Source organism: Cibotium barometz, chromosome 30 (genome assembly GCF_041138505.1).
Source record: "Cibotium barometz isolate CiBa-2024 chromosome 30, ASM4113850v1, whole genome shotgun sequence".
Classification (NCBI taxonomy): domain Eukaryota; kingdom Viridiplantae; phylum Streptophyta; class Polypodiopsida; order Cyatheales; family Cibotiaceae; genus Cibotium; species Cibotium barometz.
The window spans coordinates 14,216,231-14,230,822 of NC_141075.1; the positions used below are offsets into that span (position 1 = coordinate 14,216,231).

General features: G+C 41.8%; 1 protein-coding gene across 1 annotated transcript; it reads left to right on the forward strand.

Moving 5' to 3' along the window:
* Nucleotides 1-2,670: 2,670 nt before the first annotated feature.
* Nucleotides 2,671-13,171, forward strand: LOC147621193 (transcription factor MYB106-like). The gene is made up of 5 exons (XM_086823758.1): nt 2,671-2,776; nt 9,232-9,288; nt 12,374-12,475; nt 12,560-12,689; nt 12,859-13,171. Exons 1-5 carry the CDS (start codon nt 2,671-2,673, stop codon nt 13,169-13,171), a joined length of 708 nt encoding a protein of 235 aa, XP_086679884.1.
* Nucleotides 13,172-14,592: the final 1,421 nt, after the last annotated feature.

The window sequence follows — 14,592 nt, forward strand, 5'->3', positions numbered from 1 at the left end:
AACCAACCCTAAGTCAAAGCTTCCATGTTGGATCATCCCCAATCGCCTGTTATGAGCACAAGGCTACTATGAAGGCAACACTCGCCTTTGGCTACCCAAGAACTCGGGCTATGCTCATCCAACACCACAACAAGTTCCCAGGAAGTCGTGACAAAAGGTCCCAAAACCATGGGTTCAGCAACCCCCCAAGCACAGCGAAGCCAACAATACTAGGTGCCTACTACCAATGTGCTCAAAGCACAAGGTTTCCATGAAGGCAACACACACCTGTGGCTCCCAAAGTCCCAATCAAAAGCCTCTTCTCTGTGCGGTGACAACCACATCATAGCTCAAAGCCTCGTCGACAAAAAAGCAAGAAGCCTCGACAACCAACGGACCTTCATCACTCAGCAGCGATGGGTGCCCACACGTCTCTTAGAGGTCCAAGGCTTCCATGATCGTAACTACATCATTTGGCTCCCACGGCAAAACCCTCAGCCGTTCGCCCAAACCATGCCAACCAAGCTAGTACCTGTCCAATCGACAAAAATAGTTTAGCAAGCAATGGGTTTGCAAGTCCCCTCCTCCTCGACAAAATCCTACGGACTTGCCCATACCCAACCCATGGGCAGTCAAAAGCTCCATTTTTCCCACCCTTTTCCCCAACTAAGCCTCATCTGCGAAACTCCAACCCGACCCTCGAGTTCATCACCAAACGAAGGGGCAGTGCTATAAATGGCAGAGCTAATCCAACCACACTAAAAGATACACTCAAAGGTCAGCTCACAAATCTTGCCAAATCGGCCACTCAATACAAAACCCTCTTTAGGGGTGATGATCAATAAACCCATTTTAAAAAACACATCGTACAAAGCTCACACACCGTACAAAGCTTCATAATCGACAGCCATCCAAATACATCTCTAGATGGGGAGACCATGGTGGGCACAAGCCTGGTCAATGATATGACCCATCGCTTGGATCTTCCTAATCACCCCTGCTTCACGTGAATAACTGTTCTTCATGCATAATCAATCCTACTCTTAACTTCTTCTTCGGCTCCACATGTCTGGATTCTCGCCATCAACTCCACTCCTATCAACATAGGATCCCAGAGAGCTCCAATGACACAAGTGGTATTAGAGTGAGCCCCTAGCAGCCTCACATAGGGGAGTTAACCCTCTTAGGGTTAGTTATTTGCCTACCTCCGAGAATCAACCCTTGCATTGCCTCTTGATGCAAGGAAGCATTTTTTGGTTAACATCTTTGGTGCCACTACCGGGGAATGGCATTTCGCCCAACCTTTGCTCCCTGGATTTCTGTGTAGAGCCCCCGACTGGGTCCTATAGAGCCCCCGGCCGTGTCTTCTAGAAGACCTTGCCGTGTCCTTATCTGTTCCAGATTTTGGGGGATGTCCACCCCCAAATCTGCACGGGTAGCTAAGAAAGGAGAATATCTTCTGAGTTTTTGCTAGGAGCCTTAACTTTAGGTTTTGTTGATTGAATAGGGCATAACTCCCATTGAATGAGGAGGGAATCTTTTACCCCTCCCAACTGTCAGGGGATAATTGACCTCAGCTGGCAGATTTCATAATTGATAGAGGAAGTCCACACATGTTTCCTCTGAGAACATCCGGCTGCTTGTCTTCGAGAAATTACATTCGCGTTTTCTGAAACGGTATTCATTTTGACACACCCGTATCTTCTCATAGCCTCCGGCCGTATCGTCTCAACTGCCAACGGCCGTGTCTTCTCAGGACCTCTACAGAACCCACGCCCGTATCTCCTAAAGAACCGTGCATGTCTTTTAAGAGCCGATGTACCGGGACCTTCTGCGAGATTGTGACCGTTTCTTCTCAGAAGAAATGCCCGGATTCTTACGAGAACGTGCGACTGTTTCTTCTCGGAAGAAATGCCCGCACACACAAAAAAAAAAACAATCAAAGATTCAAAAAACAGTCTGACTTCGGGGTAATCAGCACATGAATTCCATTCTTCAATGCAACTACGCTCAGGAAAGCTGTTGCAAAATAACCCCCTGTTCGACGATATAGATTCCCTATAAGCTTCTTCCCTAGCAAGATCAACATAGGTTGGAGCTGAACAGTAGTAGTCTTTGACAACACGAGCAAGAGCGAGCCCAGCACGGGAAGGGTAACCTCAGATTTCAAGGCTTGGTGCATGGGCATACCACCAGCTCTGGAGCAAGACCCAGCTTCTCCTACCCCTTCATAAAGAAGCCTTGCTTCAAGGTTAATAACATTTATACTGGGGAATGCTCCATCTCAAGAGCAACATGCTAGGGAAGGAACTATGAATAACGAATCTCAAAGGGAATCTACGCCACCTTTGGATCCTAATAGAGGTTGGTCAAGTGAGAGTAACCAAATGCACAACCAGCCACCAGTCTGGAGACCCGATCCATACTCAGCCCAAAGGCCTATGCTAAACCTAGAACCCAGACCAATCTTTTATGGGGCTGAGACATCTCATCAAGGAGAACAAGCACACCATGTTCCCTCTTACCAGTCACGAGTGCCACTCTACCAACAATACCCACCAGTGTATTACATGGGGCCCTACAAAGCACAACCCTATGCCCCTTCAAGACTAGGGCTTCCGCCAAACTATTATCCACCTAGCTTTACTCCCCACAACCCACTATGCCTCAACCAGCACACCCACACCGACCATGGCAGGGTCAACCCCTGAAATGTTGAGGATAACGATGGAAATAGGGAGGGGGTGGCTGTCAGCATTACGCCACCAGCACCAGCTCAACCTTTGCTTGCTTCAAGGCAAGAGTGGAATAAGCCTGCTAACATCTCAAAATTAATCACTAAATTTGATGGGACTGGTGATCCCATACCTCATCTTGAGATGTTTAACCATGTTTGTGAAGCCTTTGGCTGCGTGGAGGACCAAGTCAAGGTGAGTGCCTTTGGTCGTCTCACTTTAGATGGTAAAGTAGGCCAATGGTTTCAATCACTTAGAATAGAAGATAAATCCACCACCTTTGTGAGGCCTTGAAAGAGGCCTTCAAGGTTGGCTATTCCCACCAAGGAACCCGATGGAGTCTGGTGGAACAACTCCACAATGTCAAACAAAAGGATGGTGAAATTATCAGGGACTCTACTCTCACTTGTGAGAGCAGGACAAATTCTCATATGAGAGTCTAATAGGGAGATTTTTAGAAGGCTTAGAGGATATACCTCTACATAATTCATTGTATGCCTTAGGCCATACCTCCTTCAATCAATGTTGTAGGAGTGCTATGGACTTCGAGGACAATTTCAAGGGAACTGCTCTTATGCAGCAAATGACATAACAATGGAGAGCTGGGCCAAGGGCCAAGGCCAAGATAGGACAGGTCAACCCCACTTATATCCAAAATGAGAGCTGGTGGTATGGTGCTCGATCTGTCAAGTAGACTATACGAACAGTGAATGTCCACATCTTAGACCCCTCGTCCCACACTCTATTGCACATATTGCTAGAGATGGGGTACTCACAAAATCACAACCTACCCGCAGAGGGCTGCACAAGCCCCGAGCCACCCTACTACAAGCTCTACAAGCAAATCAAAGGTAACCATTAACCTTGCTAGCTCCTGCACCCAAAAATGCACCTCAGCTAGGCCAAGATGTGGCCCAAAGAGGAATCCTTAGGGTACTGGAAATGCCCTTACCACCCCCAGTGCTTCAACCTCAACCTCCATTACCATGAATCACTCTTGCGCATTAGTTAAAAAGGAGAAGAAGGGTAGTTAATGAAGAGCATCCCTATGAAAATCAAGAGGCATATAGCTCACCTGCTTAGATTTAAGTCATTATGTGATGTACGAGGACCAAATGATCCTCCTTGTATACTTAGCCGCTCGTGCTCCCGTGAGGGCGAGATATGAATACTATGGCTAAACGCCCGCCCATGCAATGCTTCCACTGCTAATAAAGGACCTCATCGAATAGCTGAGTGTCTAATTAGAAAGGGAACAGCAAGTACCTCTATGGGTGCTACTACAATTACCCCTCTATGCGTGGGATGCGGAATAGACCATATGTTTAAGGATTGTCCACTAAGCGCTAGCACATTAGGGAACGCTTGAGAAAATCATCGAAATACCAACATTAACCTACTGATTGTTTAACGGATTGCTTTCAATGCTGTAACAAAACTTTAGAATAAACAAAGAGCAATAGCTCATGCTGCCAGCAGCAGAGCAGAGGCTTCAACCTCAAAAAAAAACAACACCATCGTGTGCGCAACAAGACGTTCACACACTAAAAGATGAAAATAGGAAAAGGGGATAGCATGGTAACCTTCATTAAGAGTGGGTAGGAGGATGGCACCACCACCAAAGCAACAACTTCTTTGAAAGATTAACATGTGCTACCCCATAACACCAAGGCTAGGGAGCCAATTGATCCTACTTAGCTCCCTAAAAAACTAACTGAGTACCCTAATCCCATTGAAGAGAAAAGAGAGGTTGGCAATAGCAGCAACCCAAGAATTGGTTAGAGACTACCAAGCTCAGCTAGAAGATGAGCCTCACACGGCCTTCCTTGAACCATGCCTTTCAGTCTCTAAACAAACAACCTATGGGAGAGGCTCAAATGGATAGCAAGGGGCCACCAGAACATGTCTTGCCTCAAAGATCAACACCGGCATCAGCAACCAAGGCTACAGCTACCCACCATCAAGAGAATCTAGTAGTTGAATACCTTAAGAATCTGGTGAATGATCACCTGAGAAGAACGCATACTGAAGTCCAAATCCTAATTCCCTATACAACAAAAGGCCTGAAAACAAACTGAACCAATTCTCCTCAATAAACAACATGTTCTCCTAGAGACATTGTAGGTCTCTCGTCCTTCCTCTCTTCACAAACCCAGATCCCAATTGGCACCTTGCTTCAAGGTAGCCCAAGCTTATGGAAGGATCTGAAGGATTTAAATGGAGGGATGTCTCAGAGCAGGTATGCAAGAATTCATAGAGCCAAACAGCTTAGAAGAAAATGAGGAAGGAGAATCCCTTGACCCTAAAGACATTGAAGGAGCCCCCACAATTCGAGTAAACAAACTTGGACGATATTTTGAGGGCGACGAACTCAATGCAGAGCAGTGCCTCTAACATTTTAAGATCAACAAGTCCTTGCTATTCTTTGTGGGGGAGCAGGGGTAAGCATTGTTACAAAATAGTTCTGGGAAAAGTGGGTATCACCGGAAATGGATGACACATCCCTGTTGGTTAAATTAGCTAACGGAAATAGTTATGGGAAAAGTGGGTATCACCGGAAATGGATGACACATCCCTGTTGGTTAAATTAGCTAACGGAGCCACAACAAGACCAATTGGTCTTCTAAAGGACTTGAAAATCAAGATCCTTGGGAATACTTTTCGCCATATGAACTTTGGCTGATGGCCAGTTTCATATGATGGACTGCATCTTAGGAGGACCTTTCATGAGAGAAACCAGAATGCTACATGATTGGTACACCAACCACGTATACATCTATTGGAAAGGTCAAACCTTTAAAATCAACCTTTACATGTGGAAAGTTCACCCAATGAGTGGGCGACCCCTTAGAGAAGATTCAGTGGATGACCACACCGTCCACAGCAATCCACTTGTGCCGAGCATACCATAAAACACTAAATGACAAAAAAGAGAGTGAGGATTGTGCACCTCTCCCACATTCGGAAGACTCTGCGAACTGGATGCATATCCTAGCCACGCTAGATGTGCTCCCAAGGGGCAGAGAGATGAGGTTTGCCACCCCACAACTGATGGGAAAGAGCTTACATCGTTATATACATGCTTACCTCAGCCTACTTGCCCGACATTACAGATCAGGAAACTGAATTGACTCAGCAGGCGAAACCATCATGAAAATTGTCTTCCAAATGATCAATCAAACCAGAAGGGTTCAAAGGGGTAGAACACTATGTCTTCCCCACCACCAAGTCACACACACATTGGTTAAAATATGTTGGGGTGGTTGAAGCGCATGAGCACTCCTAAACCAAAGAAAGCCAAATCTACACAATTTGAAGAAGTTACGACTAAACCTCGACAACAAGCAAAAGATGCTTGAAGAGACTCTAAGCTCAAGGGAGGTAAAGGAAACACCATGTATCATCAGTGAATCCAAGGACCCCCAATGTATTTGACATTTTCTACAAGTGCTTAAAGATTCTTAAAGAGAGTCTAAACCCAAAGGAGGTAAAGGAAACACCATGTATCATCATTGAATCCAAGGACCCCCAATGTATGTGACATTTTCTACAAGTTCTTAAAGAAAATTTTTCTCTCATCAAATGGGAAAGAAAACTGGAAACCTGCCAGTGATTTCGGATCTCAGATAAAGAAACAAGGTCTAGTACCTCATTTAGTGCAAGTGAGTCAAATCAAAGAACTAATACTACCTGATCCACACCCTAAGATAAAAACAAGAGCCTTAGCAAACAACATGCTTAAGAGACCATACTCAAACTAATCCAGGTGTTTGACTAGGTCACCACTTTTGACATTGAGCCACATCTTGTTAAACCCATTCCCCAAAACCCACAAGAAGAGGAGTACCAATTCCCTTTTCAAGAGGAAGAGGCATAGTGTACCAAAAATCGATCCATTGAACCATGATGAGGATAAATAAAAAAGGAAAAATCTACAGATGATAATACAAGTTAGTATTTGACTTAGAGAGAGATTAGCATAACCAAGGGGTATTCCAATGTTACACGTGAACCTCCAGTATCTTTGCATGCTTCTAAACAAGTCTCAATAAAAATAGTAGGGAGTCCTTCAGTACCATGGTTCACATTTAGTGCCACATTGGGTAATATTGGAACGTTGAGAGTCAAAAGGAGGAAGACTATGCATTAGACCAACTTTTTGGGAATAAATTGGGAAATAAAGATTCAATGCCTCAAACTCATAGTTAATGGGAAACTTACATTGAAAGTGAAACTAAAACATCCATGGTTCCATTGAAAAGCCTATTATATTTTGGCTAGATTTTCCTATAGGAAGAAATGTTGAATAGAAACAAGTAGTGCTTAGGCCTAATGCTCATCACAACATTGTATCTAGGGAAACTTGGGTATCCTTACGACAAGGCATAATAATCACCCCTAAAAACATTGAAGTGATAAACGATAATGGGAAATACATGGAAATATGGGATTATTTCACTATTCTCCTTGGGTATCCTTAGGAAAACCCATAATAATCACCCCTAAAAACATTGAAGTGATAGACGATAATGGGAAATACATGGAAATATGGGATTATTTCTCTACCCCTACAAAGTTTGAGTGAATAAACTCGGAAAATACTTTGAAGGAGATGAACTCAATGCGGCTTTACCAATAACCTTTGATGGCCTCCAAGTTGTAGCAATCTTGGATTTGGAGGAGCAAGAGTGAGCATGTTACAAATTAATACAGGGAAAAATGGAGGGCACCTACCTTGGATGACACCACATTGTTGGTCACGTCAGCCAGTTTCTTATGATTGCATTCTTGGTAGACCATTCATGAGAGAATAAAAAATGATTCATGATTGGGATACCGACCACATATACATTCGGAGAAAAGATCAAACATTCAAGATCAATCTACGCACGTGGAAGGTACACCCCCTGAGCGGCAGACCATTCGCATAGGACTCTATCACAACAATGTGATCAACTACAGTCCATCTGTGTCAGACGTGTCATTTCTTCTAATACAAATAATATATATTAAGATTCTTCTTTGGTATCCTAAGAAGGCAAGTTAAGGATAACATGAATGTTGATTTAGAGTGTCAAATTCAAAACTTATATGATATGTTTTGACATTTAATTAAAATAAATGTTTCTAATTTCTCACACATATTTTATGGCTGTTGCACCCTCTTTCTCTTTTGGATAAACAAGCCCTTCCTCTACCACTACAACACATAGAGAGCATAGCCACATGAATTTAAAAGAATCCATTTATCCAAAAAAAACTTCATGTGGTTATAGGCTAGTGGTATGTGGCTATAGCCACGCATATAACTGTGCATATAACGTGTATAGGTGTGCATGTGGCTATAGCCACAGACTGTCTAGAAAAAAAAGGGGATAGAATGGGAGAGAGATGTGTTCCCGCATCTGTCCCCTTTTTTAAATCTCATTGTTAAAACACTAATTAATCATATTTTTTCAAACACTTAATCACTTAAAATATACATTACATACAAATACACAAAAAAAGTTACAATACAATGTCATGGGTATCACAAAAAATACTATTATATTGCAAATTACATAAGTTGATCATGTCCAAAAATTACAAAAGATGAAGATGACTAAGAAAACTAATTAAATTAATTCGACCTTATTGTGATGCTTGCGATACCTATGCTCCCGAGCCATTGTTGGGGCGGTGGGACCTACTACCCTTTCCTACAACAAATTACAGCATGAATGAGATATGAAATTTACAAGGAAAATTTAATTAAACTTAGCGATGCATGGCAAAGAAAAAACTTACAAATAATGAGAGCCATGTTGCCTTTCCTCTGGAGCCATACTTTGTCACACTATACTTTTGCACAATAGATGACTTGCATGCGCTGCCTTTTGCCCCAAGTGTATTGAGTACCCTCCTTGACTTCTTTCTTTTCCTTTTTCCACTCCTTAACTTTGCAATTATAGGAAATTTGTGAACCATCTTTCATGACCTCCTTGTGAAAATCTAATTTTGGTAGCTCAGTTCGACAGTTGATTCAAATAGGTGATTCAGATAGCTAAGTCGAACAACTGACTCAGATAGGTGAGTGTGAGAGCTGACTTAGATAGTTAACTCCAAGAGTCTGACTCCAATAGCTGATTCAACTAGATGATGTAGATAGTTGATTCAACTAGTTAACTCCAAGAGTCTGACTCCAATAGCTAATTTCACTAGATGATGTAGATAGCTGACTCGACAGCTGATTCAGTACTAACTCAGAGAGTTAAGTCTAAGAGCTCACTCTGAGAGTCTGACTCCAATAGCTGATTCAACCAGTTGATGTAGATAATTGACTCGAGAGGTGAATCAGCAAAGCAGATAGCTAACTCCGAGATCTAATTAACCAGCTAATATAGATAGCTGACTCCGAGAGCTGATTTAGCCAACTGATGTAGATAGCTGATTCAGCCAGGTGATGTAGATAGCTGACTCCGAGAGCTGATTAAGACAGATGATTTAGATAGCTGATTCAGCGTTCTGATTGCTTCAGCTGATTTATTAAACCTGGCCAAAAAAGTAAACCCAACCAAGAAAGTCAGTAGTAGCAGTAGGTCATTGGACATCAACACTAGATGTCAGTAATAGGTATATGCAATAACACAAGTGGAATTAGGTGTAGAAGGTAGTAAAACATACGACTTCTAGCAATGCACCAATCGAAAGTGGCACATAGAGCTGATTTAGATATACATAGTAGATGGATTAGTCGAATCAGTCAACTGTGCCGAAAAGATAGCTCGTAGTAGCTATGAGCTTTGCCTGCACAACTGATGTAGCTGATGAAAAAATTGACGTGAAGTGTTGCCTAGCAGCAAATGCATAGGACTAGGTGAGAGCAGTAGATGGGAGTAGCAGCAAAACAAGGCTCGGATACCAAATGTTGGAATTCACGGTGGCTCATAATGCTCAATGAGCAACATGGTCAAGCATAATGATGAGAGATTAGTAATAAATAAAATAATATTAGTTTAAACACATGAGATTATCATAATGACAAGATAATGATGGAGAATGAGAGCGTATCTCTTGCATTAGTGTGCCTCTTTAATAGGCAATTACAAAAGTGATTACAATGAGCTAATCATGATTAGCTACTAATCAAATCCACAAATCTTTCCATGATTCTCTCCCATAGATCCCTCCTTGAATCTCTCCATAATCCACTATTGTCTCTCCCATGATTCTAGCTTTCCTAGATACAAGGTGGGCTGATTGGCAACAAGTTTGACCACTTGTGCAGCAGAAGTAGATATTCTCTAGTAAATGACATCTTACTGAGCCAATGAATATAAATAACCTTTGATCAAGTCTAGACCATATGTCCCATTATCCCCTAAGGCTAAATACATGAGTATTTTGGTGCATATTTCAACATTGCTAATGCAAACCGTAAGCACTTCAAGATTTAATGGGATGAATCTAGCCATTCTATAGCTAATGGTATCATAACACAAATTCTTAATATTATAAGAAATCAATTTCCCCCCTGATGAGGCTACCCCCATAGTAAGAGGCCGAAAGGAGGTTAAAGCTTCCCAACCTCTTCCTAAGGGGCCAATACACAATGAAATACAAGAATCTTGCTTGAAAGTAGGTAACTGCAAGGTTTTGTAGTAATACATGAAAGAAAAGGCATGTTGCATGGTAAATCATAGCATAAAGGACACAAAGAATGACATTAATGGGATTTCCTCATGGTTTAGAAGCCCTTGCATAGTCCTGGAGTATTCTTGGCACCCCAGAAAAACCTCTCCCTTTCACTTCCTTTATTTTTAGAAGGTAAATTGGTACGTAGCTTGTATGGGACTGCATGATATAAAAGAACAACTACTACAATTGTGTGAAGATCTTGAAAGATCCTTCCAAATTCAGCGCTTTTACCTTTTATTGGCTAAACATTGCCTTTTCAATCATTAATACCTCTTCAACTACCCTTAGAAGGGGTTGTGTCCCTTGGGCTTCCATTGTGCACCATTTACTTTCCTTTTTACTTTAACTTTAATGCCTATTAACCATTGCTTAGGTATTTTCTATTTGAAATCCCGTGTACCTTATTTATATGCAAACTTTTTACATATAAATAATCTTTCCTGGTCTTACCTTGCAGTGTTTCCTGTGGGTCTCATAACAATTCCTCGCACCTCACAAAAACCTCTCTCTTTCGCAAGTTCCTTTATTTTTAGAAGGTGAATTGGTACGTAGCTTGTATGGGACAACATGATGTGAAAGAACAACTACTACAGTTGTGTGAAGATCTTGAAAAATCCTCACAACTACTACATGATGAAAAAGAAAGAACAACTACTACTTTATGCAAAAAAACAACTACTATGTATAGTTGTGTGGGGATCTTTCTTTATGAAAGCTCTTGTATGGTAAATTGAAGCAACTTGGATCTACTATTTCTTAGTTCTGACAATGCATGTGCCTTCTAACTGCAGGTCATGTCACATTTGCTCTAGTGCTTTAGAAAAGGCGAGTTGCCTTAGTCCTACAACAAATTTAATTTTGGAAAAATGTACTTCAAGTTGATGGGAGAAAACATTTATCACTTGATAATTACATGAAGTAAATGCTTGTTCAACACCACCATTTTCTCTTCTAAATCAATCCATGTGTTGAGCTAGGTTCACTGAAGGTTCACGCAAAGAAAGCTACGAATGGATAGCTACAGGATGTAAATGCTTACTCATTATTACTATTGCCCCTTTTGCCCATGGTGACTCGCTGAGAAGGTTCGCTAAAAAAAGTTTCTCTATCCTGAAACTATAGTGCTCGAGTGACATAAATGTTGGATAAATTGAGCTCCAAACTCTAGAGTGTAGACCCTCTAGTACTCTAGTCTCCTACCCATGGTGCTCTCCGGCAATATATATTCAGAGAAAACATTTTTCTCTACAAATCACAAAACTTAAAGCCTTAAATTTTGAAGGTGTTTCTTGAGAGTCTGGAGTTGTTTGATCTAAAATTCCAGATTTTAGAAATTTGAGAGAATAAAATTTACAAGAAAAAACAAAAAATGTTGCAAAGCTAGTTTGCACGTTTTCTGTGAACAACAACAGTGCTCTTGTGATACAATGGTAGACCTCATACAAATGCGTGTACACAGATGGAGAGACACTGAGGATGACAACGAATGGAAAAACACAAATGACGAGCTAAGCAGCTCGATATTTACTGCACGTCGCAGAGGATTTTTGATTGGGGGCGAGGTTAGGTGAGGTGACAACTTGGGTTAACTGAATTGTTGACGGTAAAGCGTCAATTCAGGTCATTCACGAGTCACCACAGCGGCACCCAGTGCCCACCCGTGGAAGTTGAGTCTACGAGGGAATCGTGGCGATATGTCGGCAGAGTCTGTCACATGCGTTGACTGCTGCCGAATCTTTCACACACAGTCTCTCACTCGAAGCAATATGCACAGGACCTCTCGCCTCGTCAAAGCCCACAGTCTAAGCTTCATCAGTCTCTCCCGCTTAGCTCGCACGCTTTGTTAGCTTCAGTTCAAGGTCGTCTCTCTAATATAAACGTAGCTCTCTACGTCTCTCTCTCTCTCTCGCTCTCTCTCTCCCCGCGCCTCTCTCTGCCAACAACCCAAGCTATCGGCCGAGCCCCCTGCTGTGAAAAAAAAGGCCTCAAGAGAGGCTCCTGGACCACTGAAGAGGATGAAAAGCTCACCTCTTACATCAGTGAAAATGGCCATGGCAGCTGGCGTGCCCTTCCTAAGAAAGCTGGTATGCTAGTATTGTATACGTACTATGCTATCTTAATTGTAATTCTGTTCAATGGAACTAATCAACTTCATGTGTATGCGCCAGGCCTTCTGCGTTGTGGCAAAAGCTGTCGATTAAGGTGGACTAATTACCTTAGGCCGGATATTAAACGAGGAGAATTCTCTTCTACTGAAGAGAAAACTATCATTCAACTTCATGCCTTGCTTGGGAACAGGTGATCAACTGTCCTACAACTACTTCACTAAGCTAGACAATTAATGGTGTGTATGGTATGGAACAATTATATGCTGTGGTTTTGAGCCATATAATTTATGCTATTAATCATTTAGCTAATGTTTGATTTAATGCCTTGCTAATCAAAGGTAATCAACTGCTTTTTGCAGATGGTCTACTATCGCCACACACTTGCCCAAGAGGACAGATAATGAGATAAAGAACTACTGGAATACTCACTTGAAGAAGAGATTGCTCAAGATGGGCTTTGTCGACCCTGCTACACCACACAAGCCTAAGTCAAAGTGCACCAGCTATAATAGCAGCCTTTTAAAGTCTCCAAACAATTGCAATAGTAGCTCTGCAGTAAGCCACATGGTCCAATGTGAGAGTGTGAGGGTTCAAGCCGAAGCCCGCCTAACAAGAGAATCAAAGATGAGAGCTAAAGGGCTATGGCAACCTTCATTTTCATTGAAACTATGAAGCTCACAACAAGCTTCTTGTCATGCACGTTCTAAGCAAGATTATGGCGATCTTATGTCTTCTAATCAAGATTATGATTGCCTAATGACATTCCCCAAGGAACATTGTGGTGCAGGTCTCTTGGTTTCTTCTAAGCAAGATAAGGGCTCTTGTACTGCCATGGTTGAGCTCAGGAGCACATTCAAAAATTGGGAGAAAACTTTGCAAGGTCAAGCTAGACGCATGTGGCCTGATTCATGGAGATTTGCTAATTTGAGTAGCAATGGGGAAGGTCGAGAGTCAAGTTGTTGCTATTTGCAGCTCACCATTATGTAAACTGAAACATGGCTCATATGTCTCTAATACTTTATGCTCTCTCGACGGCCACTCATCAAACCAGGAAGTGGCCTTCCATTATTCTCCATCAACCCAATCCTACAGAGCTATTTTGGACTGATAATCTATTACACCTAATGCCCATAGTCTTGTTAATTTCTCCAATGATGCTTTTGATCTCCTTCCCTCTACAAAGCCGTTTCAACTTGATGCTAGTCTCCAACCTGTTTGTGACAAGGTTAGTGCACAGATTAGCTTGTCAAGCCTGCCTTGTTTGCAAGATCTTATTCAATCTAATGCATTAAGCATGAAGAGAGAGGATAGTAACTTAGTTAGCAGTACCCGTGCATTGGCTTCTGTCATCATCAGTTCTAGCAGCTTGTTGGGTGACCTAGACCTAGTTTCAAATGAAACTTTTAGCACCCAAAGCTCCTTTGCTGCTAGTGGCAACGAGAACCGTGAAATTTGCTACAGTGCTCTGCTAAGTGAAGAATATGCTGATTTTTATTGCAACAATGTGCTTAAAGAAGTGGTGGATTCCCCCATGCAAGAGCAAATCGAAGAGAATGAAAGTATAGCAATATGAAACATAGCACAATGATCTATCTACATATGAATGAAATCAAGTCCATAGATATGAGCTACTATGCATTACTAAACAGGATGCGAAGAAATATGTTTTTTGGGATGTTTTCTTTATAGAGAGCTGTTAATTTGCATCCGAAGCAATGACACATGATGGAGAAGGCTCAAGTTTTGGTTCCACTAGGAACTTATTCAATGCCACCCACAAGCAACCTCAAATCCAAGTAGACAACACCTTTAAATGTTGCCCATTTCAAAAATTGGAGGCCAAATTTTAAACCTTGCAATTTGATTCATCTCTAGACTTTTTCTTAAGGTTACAAGATTTTATTTATTGTTTGGAGAATGCTTTTTTTTTCATTCGCTCAGTCGTAAACATCCTTTTATCTTCAACTATGTGTGCCTTCATCAGGTCCTCATAAAAAACTTTATTATGCAACCATAAAGCAAATTCACCAATACCCTACCTTTGTAAAGCATCCTCTCCTTTCCCAAACACATCCTTACCATCAAAGAGCTTT

Coding starts and splice junctions, on each gene's coding strand:
- LOC147621193 (XM_086823758.1), top strand. CDS start 2,671: ATGGCAGGGTCAACCCCTGAAATGTTGAGGATAACGATGGAAATAGGG. Junction 2,777..9,231: donor CAACCTTTGCTTGCTTCAAG/GCAAGAGTGGAA, acceptor TGATTGCTTCAG/CTGATTTATTAAACCTGGCC. Junction 12,690..12,858: donor CATGCCTTGCTTGGGAACAG/GTGATCAACTGT, acceptor TGCTTTTTGCAG/ATGGTCTACTATCGCCACAC.